Here is a 24,470-nt window from a genome sequence, read left to right as displayed (position 1 = left end):
CACTTCTCAAATAGATTGTCTCTCCCCCCCCCCCCCGGCAAGTAATGTGTTCCCCCCTTTTTTTTTTCAAATGAATAATTATTGTAAACTAGAAAATCCGTCCAACGAAAGACTGCTTTGAATTTTATTGATTTATTTTTAAAACGAGTGGTAAAAAGGTTTTTTTTTTTAATCCGTAAACTACTGAAGGAAAACAAACACTAAGTATGTTTTCAACACACTGCAATTTAGGAAATAAAATATAGATCATCTTTTTTCATCAAAAAAAAAAAAAAAAAAAACTTAAAGTGAAAAAAAGAGAGAGAGAAGAAAGGCAAATATCTGTTTTAGTTAAATTGAAAAACTGGGGAAGAACTTTTTTGACCTTTTCCTGCATGCGTTATTAAACCGCCTAAATATTAAAATAACAATAATAATATTTCCTACGGAGTAAGAAGAAGATAGACGCAATGTATGTTTTTTAACCGACTTCAAAAAAGGAGGTTATGATTTCGTATTGCGGCTTTTTATGTGTGTTTTCGAATTATTCCAACACTACTGGACCGATTTGATTTTTTTTTTTGGAAGGATATATTTCTCCGATAGTCCCATTGTAATTTGGTCTGGATCTGATAAGGGGTCCCGGAGAAATCCAAGAAACTTTGAATTTCATACGTCATGGTCGTGGTGCTGCTGTGATCGGTGTATTTTCACACCTTAGGTTTTGGCTTTCTCTTGAACGATATTTAATTCTCGCGGCAATATATATATTTAATTCTCAACGCTGCGCCGCATGGTAATTTTTTATTATAGGTGTTACTAATGTATTTATTACTGCGTAGCAAAGCAGTAAATTAAATATATTTTGCTATTTTAATAGTTGAATCAATTACCTTAATGTTTTATTTACTAATAAATAACTTTATTTAGGCACTAAAATATAAAGTTCTTTATTGATTATTCCAATTTTTAAATATATTTAGTGTTCAATTGAGGGGGAATTGATTACAGAACACCCCTCCCCCACGATTTAATTTATATTCTTTAATAATATGCATTATAACTGTGTATGATTTCTGAAGTTTGACCAATATTCTAGATTTACTATTTCACGATGCCGCCAGTTCAATTTGAAATTAGGGTTATATTGATTAGCAGGCTTCGAGGAGGTTCTGAACTCGTCGGATTTGTTTTTTCTTTGTACAATGCTCCATAAATACTCGAAGACACCTGTATCCATGAGCGTGCACAGGGAGGGGAGAGGGACACCTGTTGGTCTGGACCCGAGCCTGAAGGGGGCCCAAGATTTTTATAACTAAGGGTGAAATATAAGGGTAAACAATATGTAGAGTTGCCCGGAAAAGTCATTTGTGATTGGCTCCAAAATTTCTGTGCACGGCCCTGCCCGTACCGATAAGGAAAAGTCTTTTTTTGTTTGAAACAGCATAGTTCCTTGGCGGTCTAATGTTAATCAAGTTCAGGTTTGATGAAATTGAGGGAACTCTTCAAATATCATACTCACATTTAAATCGATTTGTACTTTATTAACTTCGTATATCGTCTCACTTAGTGAACCGATTTTTATGCTTTTTTTTTTCTTTTTGTTTAGTGGTGGTTTTGTTTAGGGTTGGTCTAACTTAGGTTCCAAATCTTTGATTTACCCTATTAGTTCTTTTTTGAAAAGTTTAGGGTAAAACAATAAATTTCATACAATTTCCCTCACGAACGATTAAATATAAAACCCATTGATAAACAAAGGCCATTAAAAAAGGTTTATACTTTCTTTACCTATAGTTAAAGAAAGTACTAAAAATATATATCATTTAGAGTAATGATAATGAAAATTTTGAATTAAGGATTCTCTGAAGCAAACATAAAATTCATTCTAGTGGAATTTTTAATCTTCATCTATAGTGGGGCCATGTGAAGAAACATGCGATTTTTATAACGAGTTACATGACACTAATTGCGAAACATAAATTACAATTTACAATATTACAATTCCAAAATTTACAATTTTACAAATTTAAACTTAAAGCGATCTCTTTTTTTTTAGTGACTCGTGCATTTGCTTTCGGAAAGCAAACTTTGATAAAGTTGAACACATGATGAAGACATTTTTTTTTTTGACATAGTTAAGCATTTGAAAAAGCCTTTCTTCACAGTCGTCGGAAGTCTCCGAGACGCTCGCCGTGTTATTTACACCACTAAAAAGCAAAAAATAAATTACTTTTAAATTTAAAAAAAAACCGCCTCCAAAAAATACCCAGGAACTAAAAAGCAAAAAATAACTGATTACACTTACATTATTTCCTACCCAAACATAGAAATGAAAATTATTTACAATTCCAGTACAAAAATCAACTAAACTAAACACCGAATTATAAAATAAACACTGATTTAAATTACTATACGATGAATTATTTTAAATACCTAACTAATTATATGCGATCTATTAATTTTTAATAACTTTTTGAAGTCGGGGCCTCCTATAAACTACTACCTTACGTAACTGAGTAGGTTTAGTTTTAACGACTAATTTCGCGTATAGTTAAATTAGTGTTTAATTCAAGATTCGATGGGTTATGAGTTACGTTATGTTGTTGTTTATAGGAGGCCCCTACTTCAAAAGGTTATTAAAAATTAAGAGATTGTATATAATTAGTTAGGTATTTAAAATAATTCATCAGATAGTAATTTAAATCAGTGTTTATTTTATAATTCGGTGTTTAGTTTAGTTGATTTTTGTACTGGAATTGTAAAATAAATTTCCTTTCTACGTTTTGGTAAGAAATAGAATGTAAGTGTAACCAGTTTTTTTTTTTTTTACTTTTTAGTTCCTGGCTATTTTTTTTTTTTTTTTTTTTTTTTTTTGAAGGCGTTTTTTTTATTTAAAAGTAATTTATTAGACTAATTATATTGTTTAACATTAAGTAAATTCATGTATATTGACCTTTTATTATTTGACCTTTAGTTTTCTATCTTTTCTAGTTGCCGGAAAGCAACGAGTTGAGCTTGGCCGACTTGCGCCAAATGGCTGCACGCCAACAGCACCAAATCGAAGCTCATCAGCAATTGTTGGTCGCCAAAGAACAGCGCCTAAAATTCCTAAAACAACAAGAAGCGCGCCACCACCAAGGACAACCAGCACCCCATGTGCAAGAAAGTGACAGGTTACGTCATCTGCGAGAGCGGGTGGAACTACAAGAACTGAAGTTAAGACGATTGCGAGCTTTGCGAGGCCAAGTTGAACAGCATAAATCCAATAACTCCAATTTAGGTACCATTTGTTCTATAACATAGTGAAAAAAAAAATCTGTTGTGAGCACTATACTACTTCCTTTTATATCTATTAAACAATGCATGTTCTTTAAATAACTAAAAAAATGAAGAAGCACTTATTTAAATTTTTTCTCCCCTAGTTTGTCGCGAAACGGTGCAAAAAAGCGTTTTACAGAAATTACGTTTCCTTATATCGACAATTTTAACGTGGTTCAATTCCCCACCACCAAAAAGAAAAAAAAAAAAAGCCAATAGCGCCAAATTGAAACCAGGTTATAGTGCTTAGAAATAGTGTGTCGATCGAATGTTAAAAGGTGAGGTGAAATGTGAGGAAAACCCAGATGGCGCTGCGCTCAGGGAGCACGCTATGCTCCTCAATTAAACTCGTTTTAAATCGGCGATTGCATACTAATTTCGCAGTTTCGAAGTCACTTTTTTTCGGATTGAACTTATTTCAGCGCAAAAGACAAATTCTCTAATAAGTTCTATTTGTTACACGGGTGTTCATTTATTTTTCGAAGCCATACAAAATTACCTAATGCTAATTTATCTTCAATGAAAATAGTAGACTACAAGCATTTAATAAATGCGCGTCGCTTATTTCGAAATAAAACTGCTTCTAAATTCTTGAAACTAATTAAAATTATCAGGGCTTCGCAGTCTGAGTCGAAGAGTCGGAGACTCTTGAAAACGTACCGACTCCGACCTATTTTTTCTTTAATTTTCAAGGACTTTCCTTACATAATAAAAAAATATATATATAATAATGGGACCACTTTCTTCGATCACATATAACTGCATACAAATTTGCAAATAACTGCAATTGGCAAACAGCTGGCTTGATTATTTGTTCAATTTTTTGTAATACTTATAAAAATTAAGCAAACTAGCAGTTTGACGTTGATAACTTTTGTTGCAGATAATTATCGAAATAGTAGTTTGTTATTACTGTCAAAAAAAAGTATTTATGTATTTTTATCTTTTATCTCATATATAAAATAGCGAAAGAAATGTATCCCTAAAAACTAAAAATAAATGGAGAACCTTCACGTCCCTCTCCTTTTTCTAGCATTGCTTATGATAGCTTTAAAATGTTATTTTAAAAGGAAGTGCAGCTTCTGAATCTCCCTACCCCTAACATTGATTTGAAAAATTTCTCCTACTTCCATAATGATCTATTTATTGTCGATATTATTTTCCACATAATTTTCATTATATACAAAAACTACAACATTTGGAGATTTTTTGAATTTCATACAAGCATTTGTTAGGCAAATTAATATGAACAATTTCATTTATAATAGATTTATACGTGGTTATTTCAGCTTCATCTGAGGAAAGAGCAAGTTTTATTTTTTTTTCAAACAGGGCACATTTTCCTTAACTGCATATTTCCTGATGAACCTTTTCTTAGGTAATATTTTAGTTAAGTATTTGGGAAAATTGTCGGAATTGCCTCATCTTTCAAAAAAAAGTTTTTCCCACGGCACCAAAACTACCTCACCATTTATGATATGCTTAAAATGCGTTTCAATAAAAAGTTTTGCGAAATAAAGAGCACAAATTGAGCAATATTTATCAGAAACTTTATCTGACTCTTCTTTAGTTTTCATTTATCTGCTGGAGCTTTATAAAGCGAAACTTTTTCCTTGCATGTTCTGTACCCACTTTTGCACCCTGGTGCGAAACGAGATAAAGCTTTACTTCTTCTAAGGTTCAACTTCGATTACTCCATTAAATCTTTAAACACTGTTTTATGATATATTCACGAAATATGGTAAAAAAGATAAACGCGGAACTAAATTGTAACCAAATCCCGCGTTATAGTGATTAGACCCGCGTCTACAAATGTAAACACCGCGAAATTCGCCAAATTTGTCGCCGATGACAAAACTTGGCGACCAAATTCTTGACGATATAACGAATAATGTTCGCCAAATTATAACATCACTTGAGTTTGCATTGGAATGAACACTGATTTTCTCCAAAACTGTCTAAAATAACCTACTACATAATAAATTTCAACGTTCTACGGAATACCGTTTTTTGAGTTTGCGAGATACGTACATACGTCACAAGAAATCTGGGGAAATTAACTCGTGGATCGTCAAAATGCACATTTCGGGCGTCCTTACGTTCTTAGTACATATACACGTGCGGTCGGGCCGAAAAAACAACTCAACATTCATTCAGGGGTGAACAAAATGGAAATTTAGGCCGATATTTGAGTGAAATCTGTATGAAATTTTTCAGAGTAATCATAAACATCATTTTGTGATGATGAAATACTACATATTTAGTATTATTTCAAGGGCGGACATAAGGAAGGAGCGATCGCCAAAGGCGCCCATATGCAAAACTGTAAGGGGGGGGGGGCTCCGATATTTTCTCCATGGTTTAGCAGGATATTTTCCCCATGGAAACTCATTTCAGTGTAGATTAGAGTTATCAAAATTTGATATTTTTAATAACCTGTTCATTAACGGCTGGGGAAGAAATGTTTTTACATTTTTGCATTAAAAAAAGTACTAAAAGCAAGGAAGCTCTAAATTCCAAGGGAGGGAGGCCTTGAGCCCCCACTTGCTTGCACCCCCCCCCCCCCATATGGCCCCCTTGGCGATCGCCCCTCCTTTGAGGGACACTGAGGGAGTGTTATTGCTGCTAATTTGATAAGTGTTTTCTTACTATAATTTTTCATTATTACTGTCTAGTTTTAGGTTTTTTTACTTCACTTTATCATGTAATTTAGTTTTATTGTGTTTTGGGGGCTCATTTTAGCTGTTATTGTATTCTTGAAGTGTTTTTGCATTTTTTGGAGCTAAGCCTAACATGTAGTGATCTCCTGGTTTTTGATCTTGTGTGCTTTATTGGGTGTAGCAACTCTGTTTATTTACTGCTGTTTTTAGTATTTATTCTAAGTTTTTTTGCATTTTTATCTTTCTGTTTTGCCTTTTGGAACATATTCACTGAGTAGAAATGGGTGTTATATGCATTATGAAAGAGGTAAAGAGTGGGAAGGGGGACAGGTGGATCTCTTGTGATTTATGTCATATGTTCTGCCTGTATAAGGGGGAAAATGAGTCTGTTTTTGAGGAGGATTATATTTGCACTAAATGTGCTGAACTCTCAGACTTAAGACTTAAGATGCTAGTTTTGGAAGCCCAGTTAGCATTAGGGTGTAGGCCAGTTGTAGAGGGTATAAATGTTCCAGAGATTCAGGGGGAAGTTTCAAATGAGGAGTTAGATTGGGAAACTAAGGGTGTAATTTTGGGGGACTCTATGGTAAGGGAGGTGGGTAACACAGTTGGGAGAGTAAAGCGTAAGGTGGCTAGGTGTTGTTTACCAGGGGCTCGGGTAAAAGACGTTAATATGGTTGCTGAAAAGAAGGGAGTATTGAATAAGGAGGACATGGTTACTTTGTGGGTGGGAACAAATGATGTAGGCCACAGTAAAAATGAGGAGTTTTCTACGGAATGGGAATCCCTGTTGGATAAAGCAACCAGCTTTTCGACGAATGTCCAAGTGGTTGGTTTGCTTCCCAGGTATGGAGTGCATAGGAGCTGGCTAAATCAACGTGCGAGGTGTATGAACTTGCTACTGAAGTCAATTTGCGAAAAGCGCAGTATCAGGTTCATTGATGTATGGAGTCATTGTAAACGGGATTGGATTGATGGCCTGCATCTGAGCTCTACAGGGGTCAAAATGGTTAGTGGATTAATTTTAAGGGATTCGGAGTCAAAAAACTAAGTTGGAATGGGGGGCATGGTTCAAGCATCAGGTATCGAGAGAATGAAATTTTTTTGGGTATTGCTAGAAATGGAAATAAAGTGACGAACAAGAGTAGTAATGTTAACAATTGTAATTTAGGAAATTTCAGGGTGTTAATTAAAAGCAACTTATGCATGCTTAAAGTTTTCTATACCAATGCTCGCAGTATTAGGAGCAAGATGGATGAATTGAAAAGCATAGTTATGGATGAGAAGTTGGATGTTATTGGAATTACAGAGACATGGGCTACCGAATCTGATGCAGAGTTATTACATATTGCTGGGTATAATTTGTTCAGACTGGATAGAGTAGGTAAAAGAGGTGGTGGGGTTTTATTTTATGTTAGAGACAATTTTATTTGCAATGAATTGGTCATAAATGATAAGCCTACTGATATTGATATGGTTTGGCTGGAGTTGATGAGCAGTAAGGGCAAAAAGCTACGCTTTGGAAACATTTATAGGCCACCTAATTCAAACCAGGGACAAGATGAACAGATGTACCGTATTATTAGTGACATGTCCAGTAAGGGATCCGTTATCATAATGGGGGATTTCAGTTTTCCGGGTATTGATTGGAATAATTTTTATCCTGGTAATGGCAGAGAAGAGGAATTTTTAAAAGTAATTGGTGACTGTTTCTTAGATCAAGTTGTAACTCAGGGAACTCGAGAGGAGGCAATTTTGGATCTAGTTTTTTGTGACATAGGTAGTTCTGTTCAGGGGTTGAGTGTAGGGGAGCATATTGAAGATAGTGATCATAACAGCATTAGGTTCCGGGTTAAATTTGAAGTGTGCAAAAAAGATAATTTTAGGTTTGTGCCCAATTTCAGAAACACTGATTTTGTTGCACTTAGGCAGAGCTTGAAAGAGGTTTTTTCGTCAGGGTTGGAAAATAGCGACGTAGATCAGCAGTGGACGGAATTTAAGGATAAACTTGCTAAAACCGTTGGGCACTATGTTCCATTTAGGAGAAAAGGTGTTAATACCAAAATTTGGCCCATGTGGTTCTCCAGGGAGACTAAAGAAGCTCTTAATTATAAGCAAGCCACTTTTCGTTAGTTTAAAGAAACTGGTCAGAGTGCGAAGAGGCTCCAGTATGGTAAGGCAAGACGAAATTTTAAGTATTTGGTACGGATTCAGAAAAGGGATTTGGAGCAAAGGCTGGCAGATGACATTGATGGGAACCCTAAGAGGTTTTTTGCTTACGCTAATTCTGGGAAAGCTCGAAACAGTCAAATTGGGCTTTTGGTTGATGAGTATGGAAATTTAATCCAAAACGATAGGGATATTGCAAATGTTCTGAATAACTTTTTTTCCAGTGTGTTTAACGATAACTGTATCTCAACAGTTGACACTAACAAGACACAAGCTATTATACAGCTTGAGGATTTTGTATTTTCCAGGGAGGAGGTTTTATTTCATTTGAAAAAGATTAAAGCAACTAAAGCTCCGGGACCAGATAATATTTATCCAAAAATTTTAGTTGAATGTGCAGAGGAATTAGTGGATGTTATTTTGAATATTTTCAATGCTTCTTATAACTCGGGGACGGTGCCAGAGGACTGGAAGCTGGCTAACATAACGCCACTCTTCAAGAAGGGGTCTAAAGGTCTTGCTGGGAATTATAGACCTGTAAGTTTGACTTCGGTGATTTGTAAGACTTTCGAAACTTTGATCAAAATTAAGATCATGATGTTCTTAGAGACTAATAGTCTGTTGACTAGTTTGCAGTATGGTTTCAGGAAAGGTAAATCCTGTACTACTGATTTATTGCATTTCTACGACAAGGTTACCTCAGCTCTAGATAACAAAAAATGTGTGGATGTTGTTTATATTGACTTTCAAAAAGCTTTTGACAAGGTACCGCATGTTGCTCTTCTCAGCAAGTTAGCTGACATTGGAATAGGAGGAAAAACTTTACTTTGGGTTAGAAATTGGCTTACTGGTAGGAAGCAAAGAGTAGTTGTGAGAGGAAATCATTCTAATTGGAGTGATGTTTTAAGTGGGGTTCCTCAGGGATCAGTTTTAGGGCCTCTTTTGTTTATTATATTTATGAATGACATCAATGAAAATATTTCTGGAAGCATGAATTGTTTTGCTGACGATGTAAAAGTTATGGGGATTGTCGAAAATGAAGAACAAGTAAAACAGCTGCAAGAGGATTTAGATCATATTACTAAGTGGGCAGATAAATGGGGTATGGCAGTTAATGTAGGGAAATGTCAAGTGCTACACTTAGGTCATGGAAATAAGCGTATGAGATATCATTTACAGGGTTCAGTCATAAATCAGGCAGAAAATGTTATGGATCTGGGTGTCTTTATAAATCAGGACTTCAAGTTTAGTCAACAGTGCAGTATTGCTAGTAACAAAGCCAACAAAATGCTTGGGTTCATCAAGAGATCTATTTCAAACAAATCTAAGAAAGTTCTTCTGCCTTTATATAGGAGTTTAGTAAGACCTCATTTGGAGTATGCTGTTCAGTTTTGGTCGCCTTATCTGAAGAAAGATATTTTTGTATTGGAAAGGGTTCAAAGAAGGGTAACTAAATTAGTAAGGGGACTCTCAGATTTAGATTATGATACCAGACTTAATAGGCTTAACATGTATAGCCTGGAGCAAAGGAGAGTCAGAGGGGACATGATTCAGTTATTTAAATTTATCAAAATGAAAGATGTAAATGGATTAAATTTTTGCGGGGAAAGCAGGACAAGGGGTCATTGTTTTAAGCTATTTAAATCTCAGGCTAACTTGGAAATCAGGAAAAACTACTACTTTAGCAGGGTCGTGGGCACTTGGAATAGCTTACCGGAAGAGGCGGTAATGAGCAAGGGAGTGGATAGCTTTAAGAGGGCCATTGATCTTCATTGGGGACTAATTAATTGACTAGGACCAGCCTAGCTGGGCCCAGAGCCTGTTGCTGGTCGTCACATTTGTATTTGTATTTGATCGGCAATTTTTGCAAATTGAAGTTCTAAAACGCAAGTGTAGACCGTCTTTGACGACACTAACGAAAGGAGTGGATTTGAATCTCCCTCCTGGAAACTTTTCGGAATTGAAGTTTCAAATTTCAGACGATCCTTCCTTGGTGATGTAAGGAAAAGGAGTTAGAAGGCCTTTTCCAAAATTTAAGTCTTAATGACGCGAGCGTAGGTATCTCAGGTTGTCCAAGGGAAAAAATTAGTTCAGTGACTTGCCTCGAATATTTTTTTTAATGCTGAAATTCCAAAAAAGCGAAATTTTAGACGACCTTCGATCACATAAGGGGGAATGTGTTCCTAAACATCCCCCAGAATTACTACGAAATTGAAGTTATAAAACACAATTTTAGAAAACTTCTTTCAACGGAAAAAGAAAGGAATAGGTTCGGAGACTTCTTTGAATTAATCTCTATATTTTAATTGTATTACGTAAAAAATATTTGAAGCTCTCCCCCTCCCCCCTCAAACATGTGTAAACTAGATACGTAAATCGTCCCCTCCTTGAGCAATTTCTGGATCCGCCTTTTTTTTTTAACTGGAAAATTACAAAACTTGATGGTAATAAATTTTAATTTGTAGTAAAATTTAACACATCAGAAAGTTTCGGATTTTTTTTTTATCCCGAAGTTCAAGCTTTGCGATTAGAATTAATGATTAAACTAATTTCCGAACAGTAATATTTTTTAAAGCTTAAAATTTATTTATTTTTATCATATTTACCTTTTTTTAATTGTCTGAAGTTGTCAGGTAAAATTGCTGAAAAAATTCAAAAGTTAGGGAAAGTTGGTTTGTTTGGGTAAACACATTGAATCTTATCATTATTATCATACGTTTTCGCTACTTTAGAAATATCGTACTTAAAATTGCCGTAAAATTTAATTATTATTTTTATTATTTTACATTTCTTTCAAAGCGCAAAAATGTTATATGAAGAAATTTATTTTAAACACTTATAAAAAATAAGTTTTGAAATACAAAATTAATTATGTTGGTGCTGCCATCTGTTATCGATTTCTGGAGTTAGTTTTAGATCGTAGTCTGCTTTTAGATTTACTAATTTTTGAGCACAATGATCGAAGAGTTCAAATTGAATCTCAGTTTGGCATTTATATTCCTGAAAATTATGCAATTATTTTGAAAAAAAACTAACATGCAGCAGCTATTTCATTTGGAAAATATTGTAATAATATTAGTCTATTGTTTTATGATCGCTTTTAGAATTTATTTTCAGATTTTTATTGTTTGATTGAATAAATAGATGTTTTATTTTCAAAAAAAAAAAAAAAAAAAGAGGGGAAGGATCCTTCATGAACATTTCTGCAACAAAAAAAAAGTTAATATTAATCTTTCAAGGATGGCAACAGTAGGTTTGTTTCGAAAACAAACCCGGAACTAAGGGTTTAATATGAATGATAGTCATGTTATAACTTTTTAAAAATTTTGATGGGTTTATGCCGTTGCATTCGCAAAATTAATTTCAGAAAACTGAGTCGAGTACAACATGCGAATGAATTTTTGGTTGAAATGAAGCAGATAGGCTTTGGCAAGACAGAGGACATTCATAACCGCATCAAAATAGTCATTAAGGTTAGGAAATTGAGTTAATTTATGTATTAAGCGTTTCTCCTACGTCTCAAAAAAGTAAATATAACATCAGAAAACACTATGAAATTATTAATTACATAAGTGGAAAAACGGAAAACTGAAATCCTAAAAATATAAAATTCAGAAATTTACTTGGCCAGAACCAGGTGAACGCCATTAGCTAAAATTACAATTCTTCAATTACCTACCGAAATATTTCCCAAAACTAAAACAAAATACCTGAATGTGCCCTATGGAAGCTGGGCAAGAACATTATATGAGTTAATGAATTTTTCATAATATGGTTGAAAACATGTTCTCAGAGGATTTAGTAATGTAACAATAACACAATTGTGTGTTTTTCTTTTATTATCAGTCCAAGAAAAAAATATATTCATTGCAATTTCCTTTCATAATACAATAACACTGTATTAAAAACTTATTTATGAGTACACTCAATCCACTTACACACACACACACACACAGAGAAAGTGGGTTTCAAGAACAAATGATCTTCAAATCTCTACAACCCAGCCTTAGCAAATTAAAGTGAAATTTTGACCAACTTTTGACATTGAAAGGATATGTTAGTTCCATTCAATTTGAAATTTTAATCTATGAAATAAAAATTTGTTTCCTTTTATTTACATTGAACAATAAATGTTCTTTGTTTACTTCTTTAAATTAGAATCTTTAATTGTTTATTGTCACACAGTTTTTTTTACACTGGTTATTAAATGTAAGTATAATAATTTGGATTTTAAAGTACATAATATATATTGTTATTTATTACTACCTTACAGTATTTATAAAAAATGCAATTCTTGACCAGCTTCATTTTCTGAGCTAATTTTTCTAAGTTCTAAGGAAATGCAAAGGTGCACAACCAATTTTGAGTGAAGGGACACAGATTCAGACTAGTACAAGGCTGCTTGAGTGTACGCAACTGAATTTATGCATGGTTTAAAGAGGCATTACATACCTACTTTCATGATTCCTTACAGTCTTGCATAATATAGACGAACGCGCGAACGGCGTTCGCAGAAAATTTTTGGCTCTGTAGAAATTTTTTTTCAAACTGCTAACGTTGATTTAATTTTTTTTAATGGAATTTTTAAGAAAATCCCAGAGTTTTTATTTCTGTTAAAGTCTTTCTCCAAAAACCTTTCGAAGCACATGTGTAAAAAAAATAATGGTTTCGGCAGTTTTCTTCAGTTGGTGAAAAATAAGAACTAACTATATGTTATTGTAAAAAAAATAAATGATTTAAAGCATTTTTTTTTTTTTTTGTCTCTTTCATATTTGAATACAAATTAAATTTTTTATTCAAGGATGAGTCAGGCAAAATAATTATTTGCAGAAAATTTTCCAGTTAGGATTTGTGTTTGCAGAAAGCTTTTCATTTTATCTAAGTCTGATTCCTTACTTAATTAAATTCTCTCCTTCTGTCTTAAAAGTTAATTTATAACTATTTATGAAAGTACATTGAAAAATTATGTTATTTGGTTTTATGGACGCCCATACAAGGGGGCAAGTGGGGGCTCAAGACTCCCCCCCCCACTTAAAAATTAGAACTTCCTTGCTTTTTTCTTTGCAAAAATGTAAAAACATTTCTTCTACAACCATTAAGGAATAAGTTATTAAAAATGTCAAATTTTAACAACTCTAATCTGCCTACAGAAATCAGTTTTCATGGGGAAAATATCCTACTAAACTATGGGGAAAATATCTGAGCCCCCCCCCCCCCTTAAAATTTTGCATATGTTGGTTTTGAGTGAAGTTTGGTTTGCCAAAGATGAACTGCCCATGTTTGGTTTTGTTTTGTGTTGAAAAAGAATATAATTAAATTTAACTTCTTATTTAGTTCAAACATAAATTATGCCCCATGTGTCTTGCTCCTTGTTTTCGTCTCATCCTTGTATTGTTAATACTGTTCATATGTTATTTAAAATTATTTTTTAGTTTATTCGTTTGGTTTATTTTTCAAAATTTAAAACTTTGTTCATGTTTTTATTTCAACAAAACTTTTCAAAATTCTGGAAGTTATGTACTTTTTGGCTCCTAAAACAATTTAACTTTTTTCGCAAATTGTTCCATTTTGTCCTACACTTTTTTTTTTTTTTTTTTTTTTGCATTACAGCTTAGTCTAAAAAAGAACCCATATTCCAAAAAACCCCATACAACCAAACCATGAATCTTGTTTTCTTCAATAACTCATTCATAATTTATTTAAAATTTGAAATTTAACTGTCATAACTTTTATTGAACTAATTTGCTGATGATATATTTGTTAGGTGCTGAGTTGGAGTCTATTCGAGCTTTATTCAATGAAAAAGAAAAAGAGCTTTCTATGGCAGTGGCCAAAGTGGAGGAACTTACTCGACAGCTGGAAGACGTAAGACGTGGTGATATTGCTGGTCTTAAGCATGGCACAACACCATCCCCTGCTGCTTTAGAATTTCAGAAACTAAAAAGAGAACTTTTAGTAAGTTTTTCCTATACTACATTCACTGATTTTGTAAATGAGCAGAATTCTGATACTTTTATTTACTTTGCCTTTGACTGTCATAAAATTATAGTAATAATAATAAATACTATAATCTTAGTAGCAGGTTTTTGCTGGGAGGCAAGGATGATAAGTGTTTTGACAAGTAGAATAAGGTACTAGTTATGAATATTATGATAACCAAAGCCTGACTAAAATATCGGGACACCCAAGTCTAAATATATTTTGGAGCCCTTGTAGTCAAACCTTACAATTTTAGCCATTGGTTAAAGGAATGTATTAGACTTGGGGGGGGGGGGGGGCTCAAGGCCAAGATCTAGTTGGCCTTGTAATAAATAATCAGGCCCTGATGACTACCAGTACTTATCTGCAAAATATCCAGTCAATGTTTCGCAGAGGTGACTGCAATATAGTTAGTTTCTATTGGTGTGGGTTATAAGATTATCCCTCATACAATATCGATGAACGCTTGAATGCCGTTTGCAGAAAAATTTCAAGAGAGATTTGATACATTATAGGAGGCAGTGAGAAGCAAAGGGATGTAAATGGCAATGTTAAAAATTTGGAGATAACCAGTACAAATAGTAGGGGAACCTCTTCCCGGTCTTGGGGCAAGAGATTGGGGCCCTGGTAGGTGCTGCTGTACAGCATGATTCAGAAAAAAAAATCAATACCTAGAATGTTTTTAAAAGCATTTTACTCAAAACTTGAAACTGTCCACTTACATCTTTTTGCTTCTCACTGCCTCATATGTCTCTCACAGTTGCTCAAAATGTATAATAATGTAAGGAAAATTCGAATTTTGTCATTCAAGATTCGATTTTCCAATGTTTGTTTATTTTTTATATCATATGTAATTTAAATTTTCAAGTTATGGTCGCATGTTTGGTGTATTTTGCTTTATCATGTTGTTTGTCTGCTCTCTAAATTTTAAAACAAATTACTTTAAATGAAATGGAAATTAGTCCAAGATTTCATTATTAACCTTCAGTGGGAACATCAGTTACAGATTGACATGCTTTGAACATATCTACTTCAACATGTAAATTTCACAATCAATAACAATTTTCTGCACTCAACAAAATCATAATTTCAATGTAAAACCAACTGTAAAATTCTTACTGCAAGTTTTAGTTATTAATAAGTTCAAACTAAGCTATAGCTGTGTGGTATTGATTTAAGGGTCTTCAACTTTGACCTGAGACAGGAGAAAATCTTGAAACTGCCCTGACCATAAAAATCTCTGCAGACACTACCAGAAAGAATCCTCTTGCAGACCTTCTACCTTTGTGCTTTCTTCCTCCACTTTGCAATCTATCTCTAAGCCCTTGTGGGCTTATCAAGTCACAAATCAGAAAACACCAGTAATGACTACATCTTTGCTGAGTAACTCAAAATAAATGCAGGACTGAATGCCTAATACTGATGTGTATTTGCATAGTTATTTATCATATATATTATTGCTTCAACAATAAAATATTAGTAAAGTTAAAAGGTGTGATCAGGCATGTGCACAGAAATGTTGGGGCCAGTCAAAAATGACTTTTATGGACCTCCCAATATATTGTTCACCCTATGTCCCACATATATTTCACCCCTCATTTTAAAAATCTTGGTCCTTTTTCAGGCCAGACCCGGGCCAACAGGTGTGTCCCCCCCCCCCGTGCAAGCCCTTGGGTGTGATATATTATCACAGCTTTAAGTACTTAACAAGTTACAGAATCAAGTAAATTAATTTAAAATAATAAAACCTTATCAACCTTTTTTTTTTATTGTTACAACACTTAGACTAATACAGTACAACATATTATGATTTGCTTGAGACAAAATATTTTGATATTTTAATTTATTTATATATATTTTCAGTATCGATCCAAACTAAATGAGCAACAAAATGCTCGAATAGCACAGCAAAGGGAAACTCTGGCTAAAAGACAATCAGAAATATCACAGATGGATCAACGTATAGCAGAACTTCAACAAAGGCTTCAAAAGAAAAGACTTTTAAACCAGCAACTAAGCAGTCATTTGCACGCAGCTAGTCGCAGTAGGCCTCGTACAAATATTGCTGCTGTTGAACCTCTGAAACGTGCTGCACAAGATGTAGAATTAGTTCATGATGACTTGAAGGTACCTAGTGATTCCGAGTTTACACCAAATAAAAAAGACCCCAAATATCAAACTCTTCCATATAACACTAAGTTTCCTGTGGGTGGAAATCCCGATGTTCATCAGAAACCTTCACTTGTGAACGGAACTGAAAGAGAGGATAAGCCGCCTCTCCAAAATGGTGGACCTCCACCTTATCCTGAACCTCCAAAAGTTCATTCTCCACCTCATAAACCTCCCCCACCTCGAGGACTTGGTGCTTTATCTCCTAGGCCTTTCAATTCCATTTCTAGTACTACTTCAATAAGAGGACCACAGCAAAGGATTGTGGCAACTACTTCCAGTGGAATATCTTCCTCAAGCAATGTGAGTAAAAATATTTTTAGAATCATTAGTAATGTTTTGGGGGAAGGAGAATATTTTTGTCTTCAAGTTTTGAGGCTGTGATGAGGCCTAGAGCAATGTCATTTAATTTTTTCTTTTTCTAACTTTTTAGAAACCTTTTTTTTTTTCTTCTCTCTATGGCTTTTTTTCCCTTGAAATTCCAAGGAGGTTTTTTGTTTTGGTTTTGGGTCATTTCTTAATCAGAAATGTAAAATTTTAACAGCTTTGTGCTTCACAATTTAAGTTTCTTTAAAAAAAATCAGCAAAATTTTGAAGCATGGTTTTCAAACACTAAGAAAAATATATCTTATCATAACAGGAAAGTATTGACTTTTCAAACTAAGGAAACATTTACAGTAATTTTTCATCAGATATTCACAGTGATGCCTGTAGATTTTGGGAAAAACTTCTCCAAGAGTAAAACTTTGCTTTCAAACAAGAGATCTTTCATAATTGAAACCATTAAAAGCCTTTAATTTAATGTTTTAAACACTTACACTGCTTGGCAAAAAAAAAAAAAAAATCAAAAAGCTTTTTAGGGTTATACTCTTTAAGTTAGACAAAAGCACTTTATAAAATAGTATGAATAACTTATCTTTTAAATTAGTTTGCATGTACTGTATTTCCATTTTCCATTCTTAGTAGTTCTCAGAAATGTTATTTTCTCCATTACTTCATTTGTGAAAGTAATTTGTCAGAACTGTAAGGACAGAACTGCTGTACCATCTGGCAATATTTCGAATCTCCAATAGATATTAATCTTTCTTATACTGTTCTTTCTTCCATTAAATGTTTGCCTTTTCCAGGGTTGCCAACTGCTCCGCATATTGTGGAGTTCCTCCACAAAAATAGAGAAACTCTGCAGCTCCGCAATAAGTTCTTTTGCTCCGCATTTCTCTGTCGAGCGTTTTCAAGCATGATATAGTGTTTAAGGATGTTTTTGATTTTTGTAGTAGTGCTTAAAATGATTTTTAAAGCTCAAAAACAATTTTAGATAAGTGGTTTTAGTTATTTTATTGAATTGCATGCAAAATACCGAGCTACTCCATAAAATTTCAAAATGCTCCTCAAAATCACCTCAAATGAGGATGATGCTCCTCAAATCGTTTCTCCAATTTGGCAACCCTTCTTGCTTTTCTTGCCTAATAATGTTTATGAATCCCCACTTTTAGCTTTCAGTTATTATTTTAATTTCAAATGTCATGTGTTCAATGTTTTTATTAAACACATGACATTGAATCATGTTCAAATGTTTCAATATGCATGGAACTTGTAGATGTTAAACTGTAAAAGAAAAACTTCTTTAAAATGCTTTTGAAGAATGGAAAAACTTTGATGCCTCAATTAAGAAATAGGCAGAGATCTTTCCTCAGCCCTTAATTGATAAGGGCCTCTAAACCAATAAAATCTGGGGATAGGCAGCACACACACACCCAGACTTGACTTTTGCATTCAAAAAATTTAACTTTCTTACAAGTTGGTCCAAATTCTGTTTAAGCTAACACATTTACTTTTGAATTGCAGAATTTCTTTTCTTTCAGTTGAATTTACTTTTTTTAAATTAAAAAAAAATATTTCTTTTTACATTTTAGTGATGAAATGGTTCAAAAAATGTCGCAATGAAATCTGTACAATCTCCATTGCATTTCTTCTTTCTTTGTTGTAAAATTTACAGGTTGGTTGTTTGTTTCAGACTGTCACAACTCAACCAAAAGCTAACTCGATTGGTCCTCCTGGGATACCTCGATCTAAAACACCAGTGCTCCATTCCAATCATCAAGTTGTACTTCCACCAACTGTAATGACTTCTGGACAGCCTAGCATATCACGAACTATTCCTCAAACACCTGCTAGGCAGCATCCAGCTCCAAGTTACACTCACGCTCGCTTACGAGGAACTGATACCTCATCCATCTCCCAAAAACCTATCGTTCCTCCTAAACCTGGCACTCCTAGCAAACCTGTACCACCTCCTCGTCAAATCCATGGTGTGCTAAATAATTTGCCAAAACCTGACACAGTGGATCAAGCTCTATCTGTGTTGAAAGGAGATCTACGGAGCAATGAAAGTCAGAGGTAATTTAATTTTTATTGCTCATAAAAACATTTTTCAAAATTCAAATATGTAAGGAAAATCGAGATTGAATAATTTGCCCAATTGGTTCATGCTTATCCATGAACCCAAAATTAAGATCAATTACTTTTCATGTTGTTCCTAAGAATAAGCAATTGATTCTTGAAATTTGTTATTCTTTCTTTTTTTTTTACATTTCTATAATCCTTGTGCTTAAAAAATTTCAAGTTGGTCATTTGTATTGTCTTAAGAACTGTAATTAATACTATCACAATATTCCATTCTAGTACACATGAATTAAATTGTTTCACCCTCTTTCCCTCTGTCCTAGTTTATATGAATTTAGCCTTTTAAGACTGGGACCATTGTCCTTCTAGCCTGCATTTGAATTTCTTCCAAGTAGTTTTTCTTTTTTTTACAACCAACTGAAATGGAATACCCAACCAATGTATTCCAACGCAGTCCTACAATGCTGTTGAGGCAAATAATTTTCCACAATATGCTAAACAATAAATTAATATTGTCACACTCACTCTGATGATATTTAAAGCCTCATTAATACACTCCAACTTCATTGCTCATGTTTGCTAAACACTAGTGGTGCGATATCGATCAAAAAACATCATGACATGACACACCAAAGTCCCATGCACCTTCCATTTTTAAGGTTTATCTGATCAAAAAACATCAATGTTTCAAAACATTAATGTTCAAAATAGAAACATTGATCGTATCCATACATCGACCCAAAAGCATGGATGTTATGAAGCATCAAACTTTTCGATGTATATTCCTGCATAATAAACTAAAAAATGTTTTAATGCTAGAACTAAACTCAGTAATCAATTTATTAACCAAGCAGTTATTTGAACTGTCATAGAAAAGTTAATAATAATGATAGTTAATTATTCACATTCTAAATGGAGGTTATGCAAACGGATAAATAACTTAAACATTTAAAATACAAAAAAGTTGAAACTTCAATACAAATTAATTGGAATAATTTTGTAACATCCTGTAAATTTCCACATGACTAATACCATGACTGAAAGTAAACTATTTAATGATTAATGCAAATCAATTTGAGAAATTAGTAAAATTTTGCCAAATTTATTACATGCACAGTCAAAAAAGAAAGAATAAGAAAGGTAAGAAGAGAAAAATATTATACAAAATAAATTATTGTTGTAGCATACTTACTTCCAATTGAATTACATGGAAGAATTTCACAAGTTGTATTTAAAAACTCAAATTATGGTTAAAGTTATAAATATTTAAAGCTATTTGAAATGCATACTAAGTACATATTTAAAGTAAAATTATATGTACTGGCATGAGCAGTAACTGCAAATTTTTCATTCCTTATTTTTTTACATTTTTGTCATCTATTGTACATTTGCTTTATACAAGCTTGCTTATTTGGTTTCTTCTGAAGAAAAAGTCTCACTCCAACATTTCCCATTGAATACAAAACAAGTTTCTTCAGATATCTCAAAAACTCTGCTTAAATTTTTGCAGATACTGCCTTGTTACAGTGACCTCGTCTATATTGCCCACGGCAGTATAGATGAGGTCACTGTAACAAAGTTCAACTGTTTTAGACACTTGGTTTTATTATTATTTTAAATTATCTGCTAGTGTGCAGTTTAAAAATATTACTTCTTGTTCCTATTGTTTCCATATATTTCTTTTGAGCTCTTTAAGCTTTAATTTCTTGAAACTAATGATGGTAAGTAAAAGACGATCACATGTATACCAGTATAAATAAAAACATTAAAAGGAGTTAAAAACAAAATGCTGTTTGCTGAGTTTTCAACTCTTTTTAATGCTCATATTTATACTGGTATACTTGTTGTCGGATTTTATTTACTTCTTAGTACAAAGTTTTTCGACTGTTTTTTCAAATATGATGTTGTTTCATATTTTTTTAGGCTTTTATCCCAAGTGTCTCCAACAACCAGCTTACAACAACGACTAGCACCTTCTGTGTATGGGTACCCTCCACAAAAGACCATTGACAGTTTCAACGATCATAATAGAAATCAGTCATCTGAAACTGAGTCTAGGAGCTCTCCGCCAAACCGTCTTCCAGTGAATGGTAGTGTTCCAACTCACAGTACAGAGAGCAATAATGTCCACGTATCCCTCAATCGCCGCATTGGCATGCCTCCAGCATTTTACTTCCCAGAAAACCAAACACCCCCATCTGATTTGAATGGTGGGGATATTTCAGTAAGTGCCAAGAGGAGGCCTTTCTTGCAAGAAGATTCACAATTTCTGAACTTGGATTGTTCAAGTTCTGAAAGTGATGTGATTTCATCAAAAACATCAAGCCTTTCCATAATTACCACAGAAAAAACCAGTAAGATTTGTTTTTATGTCTTAACTTTATGTGCTAAGAATACATACATACTGATAGGTAGATAGTCAAGTATAATTTTTGTTATAATGTTTATGGCAAGAGAATAACCCATTGGTTTATGCAGGCATCTACAGCTTTCAACTCTTATTACATTGCTACCTGTGAGACGGGCTGAGCAGCCCTCCCAGTGAGGTTTGGGGGTCTCACCCCTCCCAGAACCCTTGGTTTTAACTCAGTTTGCCAGTCCTAATGTGATAGTTTTTATACTTATTCGGGTGGCTATGACAAAAAAAAACCCACCGAGTAAAGTAATTTCTAGCTGTCCTTTTGTGAGCAGCTGCAGCTTTTTTTTTTTCAGCATTTCTTCCTTTCTGTCAATAGATGGCATGACTTTTTATGTACCATAGGAGAGCTGAGAAAGTGATTTGTTCAACATTGCTCAATATTTTCCGAGTTAAAAATATCACTCAGTCGATGGGTCAAACAAAATATCCTATTTTTCTTTTTGTGCTTTCATGAAGGATTGACTCAGATTGCCATTGCCCTTACCAGTGATAAGCCTTCTTGAGAATTTCTTAAGAATGTTTCCATACACCTGGATCATAAGAGAAAACTGGGATGAGAAAACATGATGAGTTTGGTACAATCATTGCTTCATGGCTTCATCTTTTCAGTTCTCAAAGTAAATTATGAATCATAAATCAGCACCCTAATTTTTATTCTGAAGATAGAGATTTATTCCATTGTTCAATATTTTTTTAATATTTTTCTCTGAAGTTTATTTAGGTATGTGTAATAATTACTTATCTTGACTGTATTTAAACATTATTGCAAGTCAATCATTAATTTACATAACAGTTCTTTATTCCCCCCCCCCCCGAAAAAATTCTTGGGGGAAAAAATCCCCCCAAGTTCGCAAAATGTTTTCCCAAGTTTTTATCATCTGAGGCTGGTAAAGAGGTTAAGAAACACTTGTCTTAGTTTCAGCTGTTGCTATGTAAAAATGTTATCTTTAAAATCTAATGACCATCACAAACACCTTCTTAACCTGAAATTCTCAGTTTGAGCTAATTTTGTCAAAATATCATTTTTTGCATTTTTCTCTTTATACAAAAATTAATACAAAAAATTAAAAATTTGATCTCTGTAAAAGCTTTATCAAATTAGTAATGAATTTCCAACTTGTTCTTTTCAGAAGATCAAGAAATAAAACCTCCCTCACCAGATTCACCTTCTGACCATACGAGTTCTCTAAACAGTTCACAGCAAACATCATCATTATCACCCGATTCAACGGATCGCAGTGCATCTGATATTGAGCAGTCATCTGATAAATCTGTTGTTGGCGCAGTGCTGAGAAGGGTTAAAAAGGGGAACCTGAAAACCAAGGGGGGTGTGAAAAATTCTCGAAGGGTCAGTTTTGATCCTCTGGCCCTGTTGCTAGATGCTGCCCTTGAAGGAGAGCTTGAGCTTGTGAAGAAAACAGCAAAAGAAGTAAGGATGCAATTCATATAGTATGTTTTTGGTTATGAAATACAAATTTGGTGTACTGGTTATACTAAAGAAAAAAAATGCTGAAATATATATTAATTACTGTATTAAAATAATAGTAGTATAATAAATAGTAATTATTAAAATGAAAAGTAAAATATTGTGGATGTTGTTAAATTAAAGAATACTTGATTTACTGCTGTGCCTTTATTGATTACAGGGTGCGGAGCAAGTTCCCACAATTTTATTAGATATTTCAGTAGGCTGTAACTAACACATAACTAAACAAATCAACAAGTTAAAGCAATAAAAACTGTTTATTGAAACAATAATAATAACATGAAACAAAAAAAATTATAACAATTGTTCAGAATTGGCTCCTTGGGCTTCAATACATTTACAGAGTTGCAGTCTGAAATTGCTAACGATGCTCACGCACGCATCCACCGTTATCTCATTCCAGGCATTGTGCAGTGGTTGGACGACCACTCCGTGGACGGTCGGCAGTCCCTCCAGTCTCCTTTTAGCGTTTCACAGAGTCATAGACTGTTTTACTCTTGAATCCAGTCATTCGAATAATATCGGCTGTTTTCATTCCCTTCTTGTGTAATTCAACGACAGTAACACGCACATTTTCACCATTCATAGCTCATTAACTCAATGAACTAACAAAGAACAAATGATTAAACCTCAAATCCTTTTAATGCCAATAAACAATATGTGCCAAATAAATCGCAAACATACGGTTTTAATGCCAAAAAAACTTTTTAAACAAAATTGTGGGACTTTCTCCGCACCCTGTATAGTACTGTTTTTTGATTACTAAAAGTAATTATTAATGAGTATAAAAATATAGGAAACCTTACAATATAAAAGCGTTTTACATTTCAGAATAACTAAATAAAAAAGTCACTAAGTTTAATGAGTTTCGGCGAGTGATAAAAGGCATCTTTTACACTTTGCAGACGGATGTTTAGCAACACGCTGTGAAATTACGTGGTATCTTCAATTTCTCACTAAGTCTTTAAGTTAAGCACTTTTCTTAACAGCAGACTCAAAGAGTTAATATCTCGATAACAAGCATACAAGGACAAGCAATTTTTGAGTCAAAGAAAATGTCTCAATATTCTTTTTCGATTGCTACTTACTTGAACTTTTTTTACATTATTTATGTAGTTCCCTGGTAAGAGTATTATTTTTGAAGGATAACAAAAAAAAAAGAAAAAAAAAACCCTTGCTTTGAAGTTCTTTAAAACTGTATAAAAATAAGGCATTTATAGAAATGCAAAAAAAAAAAATCAATTTAAATTCGTTAAAATTCTCATACTGTACAAAAGAATCATAATATACAAATACAAATGTGACGACCAGCAACAGGCTCTGGGCCCAGCTAGGCTGGTCTTAGTCAATTAATTAGTCCACAATGAAGATCAATGGCCCTCTTAAAGCTATCCACTCCCTTGCTCATTACCGCCTCTTCCGGTAAGCTATTCCAAGTGCCCACGACCCTGCTAAAGTAGTAGTTTTTCCTGATTTCCAAGTTAGCCTGAGATTTAAATAGCTTAAAACAATGACCCCTTGTCCTGCTTTCCCCGCAAAAATTTAATCCATCTACATCTTTCATTTTGATAAATTTAAATAACTGAATCATGTCCCCTCTGACTCTCCTTTGCTCCAGGCTATACATGTTAAGCCTATTAAGTCTGGTATCATAATCTAAATCTGAGAGTCCCCTTACTAATTTAGTTACCCTTCTTTGAACCCTTTCCAATACAAAAATATCTTTCTTCAGATAAGGCGACCAAAACTGAACAGCATACTCCAAATGAGGTCTTACTAAACTCCTATATAAAGGCAGAAGAACTTTCTTAGATTTGTTTGAAATAGATCTATTGATGAACCCAAGCATTTTGTTGGCTTTGTTACTAGCAATACTGCACTGTTGACT

General features: G+C 33.7%; 1 protein-coding gene across 2 annotated transcripts in view; it reads left to right on the top strand.

The window, feature by feature from the left end:
• The window catches only part of LOC129222096 (apoptosis-stimulating of p53 protein 1-like), a 699,496-nt gene that overhangs the window by 652,335 nt on the left and 22,691 nt on the right, over positions 1-24,470 (top strand). For both annotated transcript variants that reach the window (XM_054856534.1, XM_054856535.1), the window contains 6 exons: positions 2,971-3,259; positions 13,891-14,081; positions 15,969-16,577; positions 18,289-18,671; positions 20,601-21,031; positions 22,227-22,525. In XM_054856534.1, the coding sequence (XP_054712509.1) occupies positions 2,971-3,259; positions 13,891-14,081; positions 15,969-16,577; positions 18,289-18,671; positions 20,601-21,031; positions 22,227-22,525 (2,202 nt within the window). The remainder of the gene's footprint in view (positions 1-2,970; positions 3,260-13,890; positions 14,082-15,968; positions 16,578-18,288; positions 18,672-20,600; positions 21,032-22,226; positions 22,526-24,470) is intronic.

This window comes from Uloborus diversus, chromosome 5, assembly GCF_026930045.1.
Source record: "Uloborus diversus isolate 005 chromosome 5, Udiv.v.3.1, whole genome shotgun sequence".
Taxonomy (NCBI): Eukaryota; Metazoa; Arthropoda; class Arachnida; order Araneae; family Uloboridae; genus Uloborus; species Uloborus diversus.
Note: the sequence above shows the minus strand (reverse complement) of the source record. Positions and strands in the feature narration are given on the sequence as shown.